Source organism: Aethina tumida, chromosome 7, assembly GCF_024364675.1.
Source record: "Aethina tumida isolate Nest 87 chromosome 7, icAetTumi1.1, whole genome shotgun sequence".
Taxonomy (NCBI): domain Eukaryota; kingdom Metazoa; phylum Arthropoda; class Insecta; order Coleoptera; family Nitidulidae; genus Aethina; species Aethina tumida.
This window is the reverse complement of record NC_065441.1, coordinates 12,586,027-12,607,442: the sequence shown is the minus strand read 5'-3', so window position 1 is coordinate 12,607,442 and position 21,416 is coordinate 12,586,027. Positions and strand designations below refer to the sequence as shown.

The window sequence follows — 21,416 nt, the reverse complement described above, 5'->3', positions numbered from 1 at the left end:
TTTAAAAAGGGATAATATTATTATATTATTAAATTTAATAATTATGTGATAATAAATAAAATAAAACAAAATGAAGTTAATAATAATAAAAATAATATTAAGTTAATTAAAAATAGTGAAAATGTAAGTAAATATAAAAAATTATCTTAATAAATATAAAAATGTAAATAAATTAAAAACAACATAATGAAACAAAATATGTTAATAAAAGTAGATAAAAAATTACCATAATCAATAAATAAAACAATATTTATAAATAAAAATAATAAATTCCAAACAGAATCAATATCTGAGGCCAGAAAGCAACATCAAGCAACGCATAATTATTAATTAAAGGGCAAAAATTAAAATTCGGTAATAATTTGTTAATTGAATAATAATTATTTTATATATTTAATAATATATCAAATATGTGTATTAAATGAGTATAATGAACTGAAAAATATGTTCTGGTTTTGGCAAATGGTAAATTACAATGTAGTCGATAATCATTTTAAAAGATAATGTTATAATTGCAGTTTTAAAATTCTAAAATGTAACTCAAAATACCTGCAAAGGCAATTACGCCAGTTGATGCCGATAACATAGCTTCAATATCATTTTCGCAATTTTTCTAATTGCAGAATGCACAATAATGGAAAATTATCATGAATTTAATTTACGATCGAGTGGCTCATTTGGCCGGCCAAATTCAATTTATTAGTTTTATTAGATATGAATGAAATTTTGCGCGATTAGCATTATGCATTCGCACAAAATTCTCTCATGGCGAAATATAAATGACGGCATCCTTTGATGTCGGAAATTACCATATCCAGATGAAACAAAGCCCGATTTTTCGTACAAAGCAAATTAAATTTTCATTAAAATGTCAATATTACAGGCGTTTAATAAAATTAGTGTTTTGTAGGAAAACGGGTAATAACATTAGTTCGACCTGTTGGTTTCATTCGGCTCTCGCTAATTATATTTGTCGGAGCAGTCAGAAATGGCCAGTTTCGGCTTGGATTGGTGCTTGTCGTTGCCGACGCAAAACTATCACGCGGACGCTCTCGCCTCTTCCACATCCCCCGTTTGTCTTAATTAAACACACGTCATTTTAATTTCAAATTCCTCACTGGATTTTTTTTCTTTCATTAACAATTACAACATTTGTCACAAATTTAATTAATATTTTAACGTTTAATGGCAGTCAAGAGAGATTTAAATAAATTTCTCTCTCTTTTTTAACATATTATATAAAATGTGTGAAATATAAACATGTTATGAAAAGTTAGTTTTTATTTTTAAATATTATTAAATAGAAATCATAACTAGAAATATTATGAGAATAAAACAAAATATATTATTAATCATGGGTTAATACAACTAATTAGAGTTTTTTAAAATTATTTTATGGGCCTTTTATTAATTATATTGTCACACGCTATTCTGACGGTCTGGACAATGAGTTGAAATTGGTATAAAAGTCTTAACAGGAGAAGGATTTTAATGACTATACCGGGTGTCAACTAGGAACTAGTATAGGACACTCTGTATATCAGGTTTCACCGTTTTCGAATTTTTAAATGGAATACCCTGTATATTTATACATTTTTGTATTTCTCAGACAATTCTCGTTAAGACTGTGTAAAAAAAATTATGACTACTTAATTTTTTTTAGTTATTTATTATCCCGTATTTCGCTTAGTAATAGTTTAATTTATGAGGGCATTTTTAATCCAGTCGCAAATAAATTGTAATTTTTAAATTGAATGTAAAAATATACAGGGTATTCCATTGTTCTTGAAACATTTAATTTCTGACTCTTACCCCTTCTTCTTTCCAAAACTGCAGTATTTCTCTGACTCTGAAGCATCTCTTTCTCTCTTGCGAGAACCTTTTTAAAATTCGAATTTTGAATCGATCAGAGAGAATTCAGTCTTTGTCAACAGACGCTTGAAAAGTGTCATTAATATACATTAAAATAATAAAAGTGTTTGTAGAAATACACAACAAATAAAAATAGTGCATCATAACATCTATATTTTAGTTTGATTTAGTTTTATTCGACAGGTAAATGTAAATTAATAGCCAATTTAGCTTAATTTATAACTGAATTTCGCAAACGCCTCGATTAACTTTGATTCAACATTGCAAGTTTGTTTAGGAACATTCAATATGTCAATTAATTAATCGTTAATATATAACGTGTATCATTCAGTTAAATGTTGGTATCACTTAGAAAATATACAACATTAAATATTATAGTTAATTTAAACTTCGGTCCAAAGTTTCTAAAACAAATACGTGACTAGTTATGAAATATGTGTAAAATTCAGACATTTACCTCAATAAAAGAGAATTTAACGTTGAAAAATAGGTAATTGTTTAATAAAACCTGTTTTTATTGCACAGCTTATGCACTAAAAGTGTAATAAGTGTTTGAAATGTATATGAGAATTTTCAACGGTGAAAGTATTTTAAATTTTATTCTCGAAATTATGTTTCGTGGAAAATTGCATTTCCAATTCATGATATGATAACAGGTAGTCAGGAATATGTAAATATTCGAAAAGTACGTACAAATTGCTGAATTTACGTCTTGTCTGTGTATATAAGATCTTTTTCAGGGCTCGTGCTAGAGTTTTTTCCCCCTTTTCTTATTAGCCGAATATATTACCGTGTACATCTCATGTACAGGAAGAGAATTCGAATTTTCATCTTTGTGGTGAGTCGAGTTTAATTTTAAAACTCCCACACCACGTCTCTTATTGTTTCACTTATTTTCTATTTTTATGCCAGCAATATTTTTTATAGTTGTGTAATTTAAGTCACAAGTTTGAAGTTTATCTGACTGAAAGTGTAACAATTTTTTCTTTTAAAGGAAGCTGAATATTTTTTTTAATGGAACAAGTACTGCTTAATTCTGGGAGGGTTATGAGCAGCTACAGTAGTAAAGTTAAAAGTAAGGAATTCTAACATAAATTAAGTTATATAACTTCATTTGTTTAAAGAAAGTCTCTATGTGCGAGAAGTTTGAATTATCTCTTAGCATTTCTGTCAAATTTTCTTTGATGTTGTTTGAATCTCTACTGATTTCATAGTTTGGGCAATCAAACAGCATTGGCTGATGTTACAAGTGACCTTTTAACAATCCACTGTCCATTTGTCAGTAATGCTTCTTGGTGGCGATGGTTTCGTATAGATTTCTTTGATTGCACTGAAGGTGTGGATGTCTTGAGTAATTCCATGATTGTTACCATTTTTTTGTTATTGGTTGTTCTTGGCAGTAAGTCTTTACGCTATACCTTCTTGTGAAGAAATTACTTCTTTGAAAGGAGCATCAGAAAAGAGGTCTATAGGAAAGGGTAGATATAACATAATGAGTTTATTGAGCCTGTAATAATTAAACTTTTGGGTAAGTTTAACAAGTCTATATTCAATAGCTTTGTAAATTCTTTTTACAGTTTCATAATTGTGTGGTACAGTGGATTTTATTATACATTGAATTCATTATAATTTATGAATAAAGATGCGGTGTCTATGTTCTAATTTGGCGGACCTGTGGGATATATGTTTTACCCTGTTTCGACTATTTAATGATCAGTGTTATTTTACGTGCTTGAGTCAATATTTAGGATGCACCTCCAACGAAAACCAATCGAAAACTTAAGGTATCAGCCCTTACGGAGCCCATAACGTATAAACATTTACTCTCTTTGCTTTACAACTTGCAACTACTTATCCATAATTACAGTTTCGGTTCAAATTATTTATTAAGTGTCGCAAATTATTAAAGCCCTCGAGTGAGGAACTTCTGCAATCGAGATGCCAGGTATCTCAAGGACCATACAGAAAGGTAGATGAATTAGATATCTGTATGAGTGGGTGAATGCAAACTCCATAACAAATAAACGACCCCCAAGTTGTCTTGAGTGCGTTATCGAAGTTATGCATTTTATAATTACAACTCCCACTTGATTAATTAAATAATTAGGGTATTGTGCCATACAACTGAAGTTTCTGAGTTGATCAGCTAGGCTTCAATTCATTAAATATAAATCAATTAGTTATTGACTAATACTTGTAGTAATTGTTTTTAGATTAAGCTCTCAAATCAGCGCAATTGCATTATATCTGAATAAAATATTTTTATATATTATATTACCTTGTTATTTTCACAGTTTGGTATTTCCACAACTATTATGAATGACAGCCTCACATCTATTCATACTCAAAATCTGACTTCGAATTACATTTTCGTCTAAATTCTCCCAAATTTTGAGTAGAAGACCCTCCACATGCTGTAAGATATTCGGAAGATTCGGATGGTTCTTTAAACCCCGCTCAAGAATGTTCCAGATATGTTCTATTGGATAAAGATCTGGACTGCGAACTGGCCAGGCCATAGCAGTAATCCCAACATCAACAAGATAATGTCGGACAATGGGGGCTGTATGTGGTTGTGCATTATTCTGCATTAGTAAATAATTTGGACCTATAAATGGGGGACACAAACGAACGCTTCTATCTCATGTGTTCAGGTAAAATTTGGATTCATTTAGACATTTTGGTAAGTTTAATGTACTATTTCAACATACCTGTGGTAGTACACTGTATCTTGATAAAAATGAAAATATAATTTGTGTACTTACATGATATACGATTATTCTGAATATTAAAAGTTTCCAGGAAATTTTACGTCTAATTTGGTTTTTTACCAACTAAATAAATAACTATATTTTTAAAGTTATCTATGTTAAAAGCGGAAATACATATTTATAACTTTGTAGTAAGATTGTAAATTATTTCAGTATCTTTAGAATTATCATTTGTACAAAAGCAATACTTACAAACTTCATACTAAGAATTAATTGGAATAGTAAGAAGGAAAAATAATAACGAGAATAGATAATATTTCATAGAATCATTAAAAATGTTGTGTTGACATTGCATGTCTTATGCGAAGCAATTTAGGAGTCCAGTTCTGGTTAACATTCAATACCGAAATTATATCGTAATAATAATTACTAAGAATGTTATTAAGAATTAATTTAAGTAATAAGTAGTAAAAATAAAATAATGTCCCATTATTAGATGTCGCGGTAAGCGATTTACTTAAACCAAATTCCAATCAACGGAGAATCCGTCCAGTTCTGATTAACATTCAGTGCCGGAATTATTTTGTTCATAGGTTCAAACAAAATTGAATTCTCGAAACCGTAATGCCGTACGGAATTGTCCAATCATGCATTCCGTGTGCCTTTATCAATATAGAGAGTCAATAACATTAAGAGCTGTTAATCGGGACAAGCATCTGAGACCGGCGGCATTATGGAATGTAATCTGCCGCTGTTCGAAGCTGGGAGTGTAGATATTACAAATGTAAAATAATACCACAATGATTGCAGGACATTCCAAGTGTACGTGACGGGAGCGGGAATGTTGGGAAACACTAACGAAGGTAGACACCTAGAGTATGGGGAAAATGCAGGAAAATCGCTTAGCCACAAGCCCCGGAATGAGCTGTGACAGAATTATGCCGCCTCTCATCACGAACGTTTTCGCAAACAAAATAAAACTGTGGATTAATGATGGAAATTGGTTCCGATCACATACCAAACATACAATGATCCAGTAAAAAACTATCCACATGAAATGAAAGCAACTGACGGGATTAATTACCTGACGCAGACAACCCGTGAAGCAACGGATAGACGCAAATAGTAAATTAACAAACGATTTAATTGGTGTCGGTTGTCTTTAACAAATTTGCAGGGGGGGACTGTGGCGATGGCATGCCGCAAATTGCCACAAAAGTGACTGGCTAAGTTTGCATCAGGAGCAAACTGTAAATGCTCACGAGCACAGACAATGTTCTGATGGAGATGATTAGCTCATTTAAGTTGAATTGAAGTTGGTAGACAATTCGTCTGGATGCATCGATCAGGATACAAACCGAGCCTGCCAACAAGCTGCGAGTTTTAATCCCCTATTCACATGCAAATGGCGTTTATTGGTAGATCCGACTATACATTATGACTGAGCTGAAAGCAGATGGAACCAGGCTGCACAGAGACCACTTCCTTATACTCGGAATATTGTTACAATCAGTCGTTGGGATTAACGAATTAATTTATTATTCCTGTGCTTTGATGTACTGCCGTACAAGACAAATTTGCAATTGTCTGGCTCAAATTTCCCGGATAAATTCCTTAGTCTCCAGCTGAACCATTGTGCTCTATGTATAATTTACATTATAACTAAGAATGTGTCTTAAATAATTACTTTAGAGAATTATAAATGTTTCGCACAAAATTAATGTTAATGTGTCTTGTTGTCATTGAAAATTACAAAATTATGGCAACTATGGATAATAATTAATATACAATACCAAAAATAGGATTATTAATACTAACTTGAAGACGAATACTTAAAAATTTAAATTTAAATACCCAAAATATTAATCACACTTTAAGCAACTTCAAAAAGTGCTTGTGAAAAAATAAATAAAATAATGATAGATATATTAAAAATTATTCCAAATTGTGAATATAAAATAGAAATTTATGTATTTTTTGTTGTGTAGTGCACAAGTTAAATTAGACTATTATATTATTAATTTTTCAATTAATTTATTAGTCATATTTTAATCATCTAATTTATTGAGTTGAATGAAATTGGGTTATGTTGAATTACAAATATTAATTTTATTAATTAGTATATCGAGTAGTAGTTATCATTAATATATTATCTAATTTAAATTTATAGTAATTTACAACAATTAATTAACACCAAAACAAGAATTATTAATTAAGAAGTTGTTAATTGAAATTTTATAGCCTCTTCAAACCTGCAATTTAAATGAATCTTTAAAGAATATATCTGTAATTTTGATTATTAATATTATTATGAATAAAGAGCCTTAAGCCAGAAAATTGACTTAGGTGACATTGAACTAAATTGTAAACATTTTCAAAGTATTGTGAAATGCAGAACGGAAAACTTATTACAGACGAATAAGTACGTACAAGAAATACTTGTTTTTGATTTGAAATAACAACTTCAACAAATCGCTGTAATATACAAAGAATATCATAAATGAGTTAGTTTATAAATATTTTACCATCCACAGAAAGACCGGAACAATGAAAATTGTCCAGAAAAGGCATGTTTGTTGTATTATGGCATAATTTTGTTTCATTGTAATTACTTATGTGAATCAAAGTTGCCATTGTTCCTCGATGGTAGCTGCTCTAAATTAAATACGAACAAGAAGGCAATAAAAGGGATCCTTGTTCCGGCGATCCCGGCGCAATTGAAATATACCGGAAACGCAAAAGCTGCAATTGTGTTCGTAATCCGCACATTTTTATAATTTCCCCCCGTTTTGCAAATAAACGAAAACAAGCAATCGCTGCGTTGGAGTGGTACAAAGACGAAGGAAGGATAAGCAAGCAAACGCCAAGGAGGGACTTCTGAACTGAAGGCGAAAGGTTCCAAGTCTAATTACCTCTCCAGAGATTCATTAATCACAAACTCCCGTAATTACATTTGCCAAGTTTATACATACATATTATGGAACGCAACGACGGCGTGGCCCTTCCAGCACAAACAGACTAATACGAATCTGATAACGGGCAAAAAAGGTTATCGTTTCTTCAATTAACCGAGCGCACTTTTTGCTCTTATCTGTGCTCTTAAAAAGTCTGTACGTCCATTTGTTCGCGAAGTCAGTTTGCCAATGAGCACCACGCCATTCGGTCTCATAAGCAGCAAATTATCGCGACAATTAAAAGCACTTGTTGAAGAAATATGGAAATCTGGAGATGTGGAGATGTTTCGTTTCAGTTTCAAGTCTAAGATGAAATTATAGTGTAGGGCCAATTTAAGATGGAGATACCGCAATTAATTACTAAAATTAATAAAGTTCAAATATAATTTAACAAAACTTAACCTGATATAATTAGACAACTAATCTAATGTAACCTAAATTAACTTAATCTTGCCTAACTTAATATACTAATAAAAAGTAATGTCTACAATACAGATAACAATTTAAATTTTTCTTTTGTATTCATTTTTTTTTATTTTAACTTTCATCAGATTCATTAATTAATATTAATAAAAATAATCAACTCTAACCTAATCTAATTCAACCTAACCTAAACTAAGTTAAAATAGATTAACCTAATATTATGATAGAAAAGAAGTGTGTTCAATAAATATAATGTGTGTGTGGCCAATTTAAGATGGAGATACTGCAAAAACTGAATAAATTAATAAAACTAATAAAGTTCAACATAATTTAACACAACTTAACCTGATATAATTAGATATCTAATCTAATGTAATCTAAATTAACTTAACCTTGCCTAACTAATATAATAATAAAAAGTAATGTCTACAATACAGATAACAATTTATATTTTTCTTTTGTATTTATTTTTTTATTTTAACTTTCATTAGATTCATTAATTAATATTAATAAAAATAATCAACTCTAACCTAATCTAATTCAACCTAACCTAAACTAAGTTAAAATAGATTAACCTAATATTATGATAGAAAAGAAGTGTGTTCAATAAATATAATGTGTGTGTGGCCAATTTAAGATGGAGATACTGCAAAAACTGAATAAATTAATAAAACTAATAAAGTTCAACATAATTTAACACAACTTAACCTGATATAATTAGATATCTAATCTAATGTAATCTAAATTAACTTAACCTTGCCTAACTAATATAATAATAAAAAGTAATGTCTACAATACAGATAACAATTTATATATTTTTTTGTATTTATTTTTTTATTTTAACTTTCATTAGATTCATTAATTAATATTAATAAAAATAATCAAGCCTAACCTAATCTAATTTAACCTAACCTAAACTAAGTTAAAATAGATTAACCTAATATTATGATAGAAAAGAAGTGTGTTCAATAAATATAATGTGTGTGTGGCCAATTTAAGATGGAGATACTGCAAAAACTGAATAAATTAATAAAACTAATAAAGTTCAACATAATTTAACACAACTTAACCTGATATAATTAGATATCTAATCTAATGTAATCTAAATTAACTTAACCTTGCCTAACTAATATAATAATAAAAAGTAATGTCTACAATACAGATAACAATTTATATATTTTTTTGTATTTATTTTTTTATTTTAACTTTCATTAGATTCATTAATTAATATTAATAAAAATAATCAAGCCTAACCTAATCTAATTTAACCTAACCTAAACTAAGTTAAAATAGATTAACCTAATATTATGATAGAAAAGAAGTGTGTTCAATAAATATAATGTGTGTGTGGCCAATTTAAGATGGAGATACTGCAAAAACTGAATAAATTAATAAAACTAATAAAGTTCAACATAATTTAACACAACTTAACCTGATATAATTAGATATCTAATCTAATGTAATCTAAATTAACTTAACCTTGCCTAACTAATATAATAATAAAAAGTAATGTCTATAATACAGATAACAATTTATATTTTTCTTTTGTATTTATTTTTTTATTTTAACTTTCATTAGATTCATTAATTAATATTAATAAAAATAATCAACTCTAACCTAATCTAATTCAACCTAACCTAAACTAAGTTAAAATAGATTAACCTAATATTATGATAGAAAAGAAGTGTGTTCAATAAATATAATGTGTGTGTGGCCAATTTAAGATGGAGATACTGCAAAAACTGAATAAATTAATAAAACTAATAAAGTTCAACATAATTTAACACAACTTAACCTGATATAATTAGATATCTAATCTAATGTAATCTAAATTAACTTAACCTTGCCTAACTAATATAATAATAAAAAGTAATGTCTACAATACAGATAACAATTTATATATTTTTTTGTATTTATTTTTTTATTTTAACTTTCATTAGATTCATTAATTAATATTAATAAAAATAATCAAGCCTAACCTAATCTAATTTAACCTAACCTAAACTAAGTTAAAATAGATTAACCTAATATTATGATAGAAAAGAAGTGTGTTCAATAAATATAATGTGTGTGTGGCCAATTTAAGATGGAGATACTGCAAAAACTGAATAAATTAATAAAACTAATAAAGTTCAACATAATTTAACACAACTTAACCTGATATAATTAGATATCTAATCTAATGTAATCTAAATTAACTTAACCTTGCCTAACTAATATAATAATAAAAAGTAATGTCTACAATACAGATAACAATTTATATATTTTTTTGTATTTATTTTTTTATTTTAACTTTCATTAGATTCATTAATTAATATTAATAAAAATAATCAAGCCTAACCTAATCTAATTTAACCTAACCTAAACTAAGTTAAAATAGATTAACCTAATATTATGATAGAAAAGAAGTGTGTTCAATAAATATAATGTGTGTGTGGCCAATTTAAGATGGAGATACTGCAAAAACTGAATAAATTAATAAAACTAATAAAGTTCAACATAATTTAACACAACTTAACCTGATATAATTAGATATCTAATCTAATGTAATCTAAATTAACTTAACCTTGCCTAACTAATATAATAATAAAAAGTAATGTCTACAATACAGATAACAATTTATATTTTTCTTTTGTATTTATTTTTTTATTTTAACTTTCATTAGATTCATTAATTAATATTAATAAAAATAATCAACTCTAACCTAATCTAATTCAACCTAACCTAAACTAAGTTAAAATAGATTAACCTAATATTATGATAGAAAAGAAGTGTGTTCAATAAATATAATGTGTGTGTGGCCAATTTAAGATGGAGATACTGCAAAAACTGAATAAATTAATAAAACTAATAAAGTTCAACATAATTTAACACAACTTAACCTGATATAATTAGATATCTAATCTAATGTAATCTAAATTAACTTAACCTTGCCTAACTAATATAATAATAAAAAGTAATGTCTACAATACAGATAACAATTTATATATTTTTTTGTATTTATTTTTTTATTTTAACTTTCATTAGATTCATTAATTAATATTAATAAAAATAATCAAGCCTAACCTAATCTAATTTAACCTAACCTAAACTAAGTTAAAATAGATTAACCTAATATTATGATAGAAAAGAAGTGTGTTCAATAAATATAATGTGTGTGTGGCCAATTTAAGATGGAGATACTGCAAAAACTGAATAAATTAATAAAACTAATAAAGTTCAACATAATTTAACACAACTTAACCTGATATAATTAGATATCTAATCTAATGTAATCTAAATTAACTTAACCTTGCCTAACTTAATATAATAATAAAAAGTAATGTCTACAATACAGATAACAATTTATATTTTTCTTTTGTATTTATTTTTTTATTTTAACTTTCATTAGATTCATTAATTAATATTAATAAAAATAATCAACTCTAACCTAATCTAATTCAACCTAACCTAAACTAAGTTAAAATAGATTAACCTAATATTATGATAGAAAAGAAGTGTGTTCAATAAATATAATGTGTGTGTGGCCAATTTAAGATGGAGATACTGCAAAAACTGAATAAATTAATAAAACTAATAAAGTTCAACATAATTTAACACAACTTAACCTGATATAATTAGATATCTAATCTAATGTAATCTAAATTAACTTAACCTTGCCTAACTAATATAATAATAAAAAGTAATGTCTACAATACAGATAACAATTTATATATTTTTTTGTATTTATTTTTTTATTTTAACTTTCATTAGATTCATTAATTAATATTAATAAAAATAATCAAGCCTAACCTAATCTAATTTAACCTAACCTAAACTAAGTTAAAATAGATTAACCTAATATTATGATAGAAAAGAAGTGTGTTCAATAAATATAATGTGTGTGTGGCCAATTTAAGATGGAGATACTGCAAAAACTGAATAAATTAATAAAACTAATAAAGTTCAACATAATTTAACACAACTTAACCTGATATAATTAGATATCTAATCTAATGTAATCTAAATTAACTTAACCTTGCCTAACTAATATAATAATAAAAAGTAATGTCTACAATACAGATAACAATTTATATATTTTTTTGTATTTATTTTTTTATTTTAACTTTCATTAGATTCATTAATTAATATTAATAAAAATAATCAAGCCTAACCTAATCTAATTTAACCTAACCTAAACTAAGTTAAAATAGATTAACCTAATATTATGATAGAAAAGAAGTGTGTTCAATAAATATAATGTGTGTGTGGCCAATTTAAGATGGAGATACTGCAAAAACTGAATAAATTAATAAAACTAATAAAGTTCAACATAATTTAACACAACTTAACCTGATATAATTAGATATCTAATCTAATGTAATCTAAATTAACTTAACCTTGCCTAACTTAATATAATAATAAAAAGTAATGTCTACAATACAGATAACAATTTATATTTTTCTTTTGTATTTATTTTTTTATTTTAACTTTCATTAGATTCATTAATTAATATTAATAAAAATAATCAACTCTAACCTAATCTAATTCAACCTAACCTAAACTAAGTTAAAATAGATTAACCTAATATTATGATAGAAAAGAAGTGTGTTCAATAAATATAATGTGTGTGTGGCCAATTTAAGATGGAGATACTGCAAAAACTGAATAAATTAATAAAACTAATAAAGTTCAACATAATTTAACACAACTTAACCTGATATAATTAGATATCTAATCTAATGTAATCTAAATTAACTTAACCTTGCCTAACTAATATAATAATAAAAAGTAATGTCTACAATACAGATAACAATTTATATATTTTTTTGTATTTATTTTTTTATTTTAACTTTCATTAGATTCATTAATTAATATTAATAAAAATAATCAAGCCTAACCTAATCTAATTTAACCTAACCTAAACTAAGTTAAAATAGATTAACCTAATATTATGATAGAAAAGAAGTGTGTTCAATAAATATAATGTGTGTGTGGCCAATTTAAGATGGAGATACTGCAAAAACTGAATAAATTAATAAAACTAATAAAGTTCAACATAATTTAACACAACTTAACCTGATATAATTAGATATCTAATCTAATGTAATCTAAATTAACTTAACCTTGCCTAACTTAATATAATAATAAAAAGTAATGTCTACAATACAGATAACAATTTATATTTTTCTTTTGTATTTATTTTTTTATTTTAACTTTCATTAGATTCATTAATTAATATTAATAAAAATAATCAACTCTAACCTAATCTAATTCAACCTAACCTAAACTAAGTTAAAATAGATTAACCTAATATTATGATAGAAAAGAAGTGTGTTCAATAAATATAATATATAAATTAAATTTCTATTTTATTTTTACTTTATAAATTATTTTATTTGATACTAACTTAAAATAAATAATAATGTGCGTAATACAAATAAAAATTAAATTAAATTTATGACTGATGCAAATAGAGATAATCAGTAAATTAAATTTTTATTTTATACTTACCAATATATTTTGGATAATTTTTGATAGATTTACTTTTTATTATTTATCAATAATTTACCAGTTGAATATTTAAATTTAATTTCACTTAGAATTAATAATTATGTAGCTATACTACTATAATTTATTAATTTTCTTTTATTTTTTATAAATTAGAAAATAAATTAATAATTAATATTACTTAATAAATTAACTAATAAAATTAATAAACTTCAACATAACCTAACTTAACAACCTTACATTAATAAAAAGTAAATTTAATTTCTGCTTTATATTTATGATAAAGGCGTAAATAAAGATAATAAATAAATTAAATATCTAATTAAAAATATATTATTCAGGAAATTTAAATTAGATTTTTTATTTTTTTTTTCAATTAGGACTAATAATTCACATTACCAGTTTCACGTTAATTATTTTTTTAAACAACCATGAATTTAGCTATTATAATTTTTCTTTTATTTTTTCATAAATTAGGTACTAAATTAAATTCGACATAAATTAACCAATCCTATATATAATATAATAATAAAAATAATAAAAAATAAATATAATAATAAAATAATAAAATAGTTGTAAACTTCTGTTTTACGTTTATGACAAATGTGGAAATTAAAGTCTGTTATTAATGCAAAACCATCCATCCCCTCAATGTTATGCGGACAAAAGCAATATTTTCGTCCGACACAATAAAAATATTTTCCTTATTCGGAAAACGTTGAAGACAAGCGATGCAACCACTTTTTTTATTTCAAGTATGGGGTCACATCGTTGCCTGAACACAGGACAGATCAATTTAGTTTAACCGCTTTGTTTTTTTTCTTATTCCTCCTCGCATTGTTCACATAGCAGACATGTACGACACGGGATTAAATGAACTTTTAAACCTCGTCTAAATATAAATCGCCCGCTCCGTAATACAGTAATTCACTTGTTTTCCATTGAGAATTAAAAAACGAACACATACACCGGGCCGCCTGAGTCTATACGCGACAAGCTGTCCTTTAACGAACGTGTTTTGTACGTGATGTTCATCTGAAGATTATCACAAAGTGTTTTGTCAACTCGTGTGAACGCTAATCGATAGAACAAATCCACCTGAATTATTAGTATTCACGTTTTTGAATTTCATTGATATGTAAAGTAAATTGAAATCAGTTTTGAGTGGGCAATCGAAACCTATTATCGAATTCTTTTGTAAATGTATTAACACTTCCGAAATTGTGTAGTCGAAAACGCCGGACCATTAAATTGAAGAAGTCGAAAAATCCGGGGCAGGTGAAGGAGGCCAATTAATTAAAGTAAGCCGGCTGGGACGATAAAACAAATTCAAAATTGCAAAATCAAAGGGGGAAGACAAAAATAAAAACAATGGAAATCGAAAGACGGATACACGGAGACAACAAACGCTTAACTTAGATGAGGTTTTTATCTAAAAGATCAAAGGGGGTCTGACGGTAATAATACTGCCTTTAGTACACAAATATCCGTCTTACAAAATGATTTTATCAGAGAATCGAATCCATTTAAAATAAATTCGAGACTTATTGTAATAGTATTGTTCCTGCAATCCGGATAAATAATTGTTTTTGGGGGAGAAGCTGTGTCCTTTATGGCTGTAACACAGTTAATCGAATAGTACGTAGGTGATGGTTATCTACAAAATCTGTTACTAAAATTTATTTGTTATTAAAGATAAATTCCCACCCTTAAATGGGTTAAACGTACTAAACACTTAATGTTTACTTTAAACATAAATATTTTGATATTTCAGTACATAACACAAAATTACATGATTCTCTTCCGCGTAGTGGATGTGAAAACAAGAAGTACATTTCAATCCTGTGATCATTTAATTTAACCTTCTCGAAATTCGTTCAAACACCACCTTTTACTTGTTTACATAACAAATAATTCCAAAATTGAATCAGTCAACCACTTCAGCCATATTTCCTTTCCGGCAGCCCTTCTAAATTGTCATCATAACATTTGCCAATTAAAACAATTCGTATCTTGAATCACCTGAATATTTTGCGTATATTTTATGTTCAAATATTTAACTGAACTTTAGATATTTATTTTAACTGTTTTAAATAGCGTTTATAATGTTAAATTAGTCAGTTATTTTAATCACATATATATATTATCCAAATAAATTTAAAAAATTCCTGTTAAATTTAACAAATGTACGCTACATTTACATGAATAATTGTGAAATTAGATATAATACAATATAACAATAATATAATAAGTACAAGTAATTACACGTTTTTTTTATTTTAAGAATAATTAGGAATAATGTGTATGCAAATGTTTTATTATTTTTTAAAATAAATACATATAAATATTTAGTTATTAAAAAAATGTAGAAATTCTTGTTGAATTTTCCTTATTAATATGAAATGGATAAAAACACTAATTTTACATTTATTTTACACAATTAATATGTATAAAAAAGCGTTTGATCCTCCTGAATCTTGGGAGACACACCATATACGACAGAGAAGTAAAAGTATCCTCCTACGGGACAAACTGAGACCTCAAGATTCCGACTGATCAACCGCTTTTTGAGTAGTATATGCAACTATATTTCTCTCTTAAAAATGTTAATTTATTTAAAGTTTAAATAATTTTAGAAATTAGCATATATATATATATATATATATATATATATATATATATATATACATATATATATATATACAAACGTTTTATTATTTTTTAAAATAAGTGATATAAATTTGTAATATACATATGTATGTAATGCATTTATTATATACTTAATTTAAATTAAAGGATATATTTGTTGTCAGAGAGCAAAATAGTTGTTGAGATTGTAGCCAAATGTAGGTAAATCAAAATTATTAATAAATATAAATATTTATTATATAAATTTAATATTTTCATAACTGTGTTAATTTTATAAAATAAATATTATACATATGTGGCAAAATTATTGTTGAGATTCATATTGAATTATTTTATTAGTATAGCTAAATATAGGTGAATGAAAATACTCTATAAATATAGTTATTTATTACATAATAAATTTAATTTGTTCATATTTGTTTTAATTTTATACAAATAAACATTACGTATATGTGACCACATTTCTAAAAAATGTTTTTTAAACTTTGACTAGTTTAATTATTTTTAAAATTACCCTTTAATATGTTATAATTATTTATTATATAAATTTAATTTGTTCATATTTATATTAATTTTATACAAATAAATATTTTATATTATATATTTCATTTCAACAAGCAATTATTCAAATCAATTGAATATGAATTAATATATTTTTAATCGTTTGAAAATAAAGTTTATTTTTAATATAAGATCTAAATGGAATAAATTGTCCATAAGAAAAACTTTAAAATTGTTAATTTATATAAATAAAACTTCTGTCTTTACTAGGTTCTATTTATTTCGCAGACAACGTTTCAAGGAAAGTAAGTTTATTATATTTTATTTCTGACAGAATGATATGTTATTCATGAAAATGCAAATACAAATGAAAATTAGTGTTAAAAAATGCTTACATATTCGGTGTTGTTGCTGTGAAAAACCTTCATGCTTTCACCTTTATAAATTTTTAATATTATCCAGACATTATGTCACATAATGTATTATATTTAGTTTAATTAAACGAAATGATAAAAATGTGAATTAATGTTAGGAGGCAACAAACGCAATATTAGAATAGAAAATAATTACTTCTCAAAAAAATTACAGAATAACTTTCATAATTTAGTGTATCATGCGGTTTCTTTTTTAATTAAGTCAAATTTATAATAATAATAATTAATAATTTATTTTCATATTTTGAAACAATTAGAATTGTAAAATAAAATTTATTTTGTTTTGTTTTTGTAATCATTACAAGGAGTGTGATTTTTTGCGACTTTGTTTTTCCATATTTATAAGAAAAAATTATTTAAATTACAAGTATATAAATGTCCAGCAAGTAGCTTAGATAGTCACAATAATAAAACATTGTCTTCAGTTTGTAACATGAACCTAACTTTTAGCATATACCTTGGAATTTTCTCCCTTCTGGGAAAGGGTGCAAGTAAGTACTGAATACAATATATTTACAAATATTTATTACAAATTTACTTTATTCTTAATTAATATTAACAAATGTTTTTTAGGTGCCCTTAATTTCACATCTAATTTATCAGCATTAGCCACAGGTATTGTGAGTACACAATCTAAACAAATTGAAGGGGCAACTGACAAACTAATTAGTAACGTAAACAACAACGTAATTAATAATTTGAACGGACTCAAGAAGCAAATATTAATATCAGTGGTAGACATTCCTCGAGATTCAACAGATTCAATCGCTAAAGCTTTGTCGAAAATACAGAAAAATAGGAATATTTTAAGTAGAGACACCGAAGCCATCATTAACGACGCCTTTAGGAATTTAAATCAGGACGAACGAACGGTTTTAAAAGGGTTCTTGAACGAAACTATAACTGATATTATTGCAAATAAAGGAAGAGAACGTGATGCTGTAAACGTGTTAAAACAAGCAGTGGAATTGATAAAGAAATGCATCACAAGCGCCTTGAATTCGTTAGCCGAAACGATTAAAAATGCTGTAATAAATCAGTTCGAAGTACTCGCAGAAGCACGAGCCAATGGTACTTTAACTAAAGCTAATATTGATGAGGTGTTGGGAGTACTAAAGAAGAACATAAGAGAATTGGTATCAAAACAGTCGACCAATCCAATATTCATGTGGAAAGTTATAACTGCAATTGTTGGTGACGTGTTAAATTTGGGTTTGGAACCAATAGCTTTAGGTCAAGATTTGGCGGACCTTTCTTTGTATCAGAAGAACTTAAAGACGGGTCTTGAGGAACGACTGGATGGTTGGATCAGGGAATCCAATAAAGTATCAAATGTCCAAGGTATTAAAGCCTTGTATGAAGACTTAAATGAGGTAATTGACAATAATGCCACCAGTTTATCCAATTCAGTCGCCACAGCAATTAGGGCTGTAATTGACAATTTGCAAGTATCTTACGATAACGTCTCTGATGCATTAGATAGGGGTTTGTCTTCGTTGCCTGAACAGTTAAAAAACAACATTAAACACCTTTTGGGAAGTGTTGTTCCGGGAGTTATAAAAGCTGCACAATCTGTCGGGGAATCACAAACGTACATCAAGGCTTCTATTAAATCTCATTTGGAGGATCTGATTAATTACGTCAAAGGAGTAATAGTGTATCAACAAAACAATTTAAAAGCAAAGGTAGCTGATGCTGTAACCGATTTGTATTTACTTGGAGATGATAACAAATTAACTACTCTCAAAGCTAGGCGAATTTTGCGTGAGCTTAAACATAAGAAATTGAAGTTACCTCAATCGATGCTTGATTATGTTCAATCTATGTATATAGTTTCAAAACTTCTTACTTTATTGTAAAAAAATATTTAATTATTGAAGACAGTAGTAGTTAGTAGGTGCGTTGAAATAAATATTTATTTGTCATTTAAATATTGTGGTTTTTGTTTTTGCTGATATTACTGAATATTGTTAATCCAATAATATTCTGCTAATGTTGGGTTAAATAAATACGAAAAATATTTTCAATTTTTTGAAATCATACTGTATTTAAAAAATAAATTATAACGTTCAAAGATTTGAATTGGACAATTCTTCAGTACAAAAAGAGTTTGTGCAGTTTATCCCGTGGAAACTAATCTTCATTAATTAAGATGTATCAATTAACCAGAAATAAATTAATACCGAATCGTGGAATTTAAATAAGAAATTAATTGAATATCGACATGAAATTGAATATGCCATAAAGCCTATTCACTTCATACGCCTGACTTCACTTTTCCCCTTCTTCAATCTAAAATGCTGGCAAATTAAAATTCGCATTTAAATTAAAATTGTAGGTACGCTCATAAAATATCGAATGTTTCATAATAAAATTCTGGTGTAATTATTATTTTTTTATTGATTTTGTTGATGAAATATATAAATAGTTTCCTCTTTTATTAGGTATAAATTTTTAGAGTCAGGCAAAAATCACATCTACTTAAATATAAAATTAAACCAATGAAATTTTGTTGTTTTACTTATATTGGTTTGACTGAACTGAAGCTGAATTTTTTTAAAAATATGAGGCATATCATAAATATTACACAAAGTTTTTTAATTAGAGAAATTCATCAGTCCAATATCACACAGTTTTAAAGAACCCCTTATCATGCCAGCATTACTATTCTGCAGTTTGTAGATTTTTGGGGTACCAAATTTTATAATAAAATAATAAATTTATAAAAATAAATAAAGAAATCTTTAGTTAAATAATTAAAGTAAAGTAAAAAACTTGAAGGTTTATTGAAAGAAAATTGTTATGTTTTAATAAAATACGAACATTAAAGAAAATTATATATATTTTTTTATTACAATAAGTAAAACTCCGATAAAAGAAAGCGGTTTCTTAAATCAGGATTGTCCATTAAAAAGGGAACTCAACAGTTATTTATTTACGAAAATCCTATTTTTCGAGAGGCGAAAGTGCCCATAATTTTTTGAATAAACCGTCGGAAAGCATCCATCTGACATTTCATTTAGTAAATCTGCGTGAAAAAAAATGCAATAAATTTTTATTATAAAGAGGTTACGCGATTAAAAACTTAATTAAAAAGTAAGAAAGTGCCCGGGCAGGGTGCAATAAATAAGTCTTTAACGTCAAACTTCATAGTCGAAATATAAGGAATGAGAATCGGAGTTAACACAGAGCTGATAAGAAACACAAATTAAGCATTCCTTCTCGCTTAAGACCCAAGCGTACTAAGATTATTTTAATATTTCTTAATAGGCGCTCAATATTACGACGCAAACGGTATTAAGATTTTTTTTATTTAATATTCAAAACACAAATTAAATTCTCCGGTCTATGAATTATTTATGGACAAAATTTAGCTAAGGACTTAATAACCAAAAATGTGTCCTTTGGTTAATTTTATACAATCACGGATTTTGTTTCAGTTTTCATTTATTAAATTCCAAACAAATTCAAATAAAAATTGAAATACTGTTATAAGGATAATTAATGAATTAATTAATTGATTAAATAATTTAAAAACGTTTTTTTTTTAATTCACGTACATTTTTACTAATATTTAATTATTAAATATTGTTAAAAATGAAGAAAAATTTAGTTTTTTATGATGAATTAATATTTAATTAAATTCGAAATAAATTGAAGATGTGAAAAATATTTTTAATTTTCTTAGTTTAATTTTTTAAGATTTCATTAATATTTTTTAATAAAAACTTTAACTAAATTAAAATTTTAAATTAAATGTTGAAAAAATAAATTATTATGAAAAGTATTTTATAGATGTATATAACAATTTTTTAGACAATCATTTGATTATTTAAATATGGACTTTTTATGAATAAAGTTTAACTAATAAATAAAATATATTTGTGTTATACAATCACCCTAATTAAAGTTACATTTCCCAACTAATTATAATGAACATTGATTGATCTATCATTAAGAAAATATTAATCTATTTTCAAATTTAAATTAATTTTAGAAAACAACAATTAATTTTTACAATAATTTTGAATTATTAAAATATATCTCAATTGAACAGTTGAATGCATGAAATTTTTCATAAAGAGAAGGGTTTGAATACCAAAACTTAGAATTTGAAAAAGCAAATTGACATTTGAATACCATTTTTTATTAATATTTTCAGAAGGAAACGTATCCTATTTTACATAGAGATCTAACATTTCCATAACTCGCCGCATCGCCCCCGGATTATTCGTCAGGCTCCCCCGAAAGGATATTATATCAGCAATTCAGATTAAACAAACACAATTTTAAAAGAAACGGAATGAGTCTATCGAAGCGAATTTAAAATCGAAATGGATTTCTTAAAGGATCATTTTATGTATCCGGGGTGCAGGCGCCCT

The 21,416-nt window shown here is 26.4% G+C and overlaps 1 protein-coding gene across 1 annotated transcript; it reads left to right on the top strand.

Annotated features, from left to right (window-relative positions):
• The first annotated feature begins 17,447 nt into the window (after window positions 1–17,447).
• On the top strand, window positions 17,448–18,936 carry LOC109604793 (extracellular matrix-binding protein EbhA-like). Its single transcript, XM_020021327.2, has 2 exons — window positions 17,448–17,525; window positions 17,608–18,936. Exons 1-2 carry the CDS (start codon window positions 17,468–17,470, stop codon window positions 18,891–18,893), a joined length of 1,344 nt encoding a protein of 447 aa, XP_019876886.1. The 5' UTR covers window positions 17,448–17,467; the 3' UTR covers window positions 18,894–18,936.
• Window positions 18,937–21,416: the final 2,480 nt, after the last annotated feature.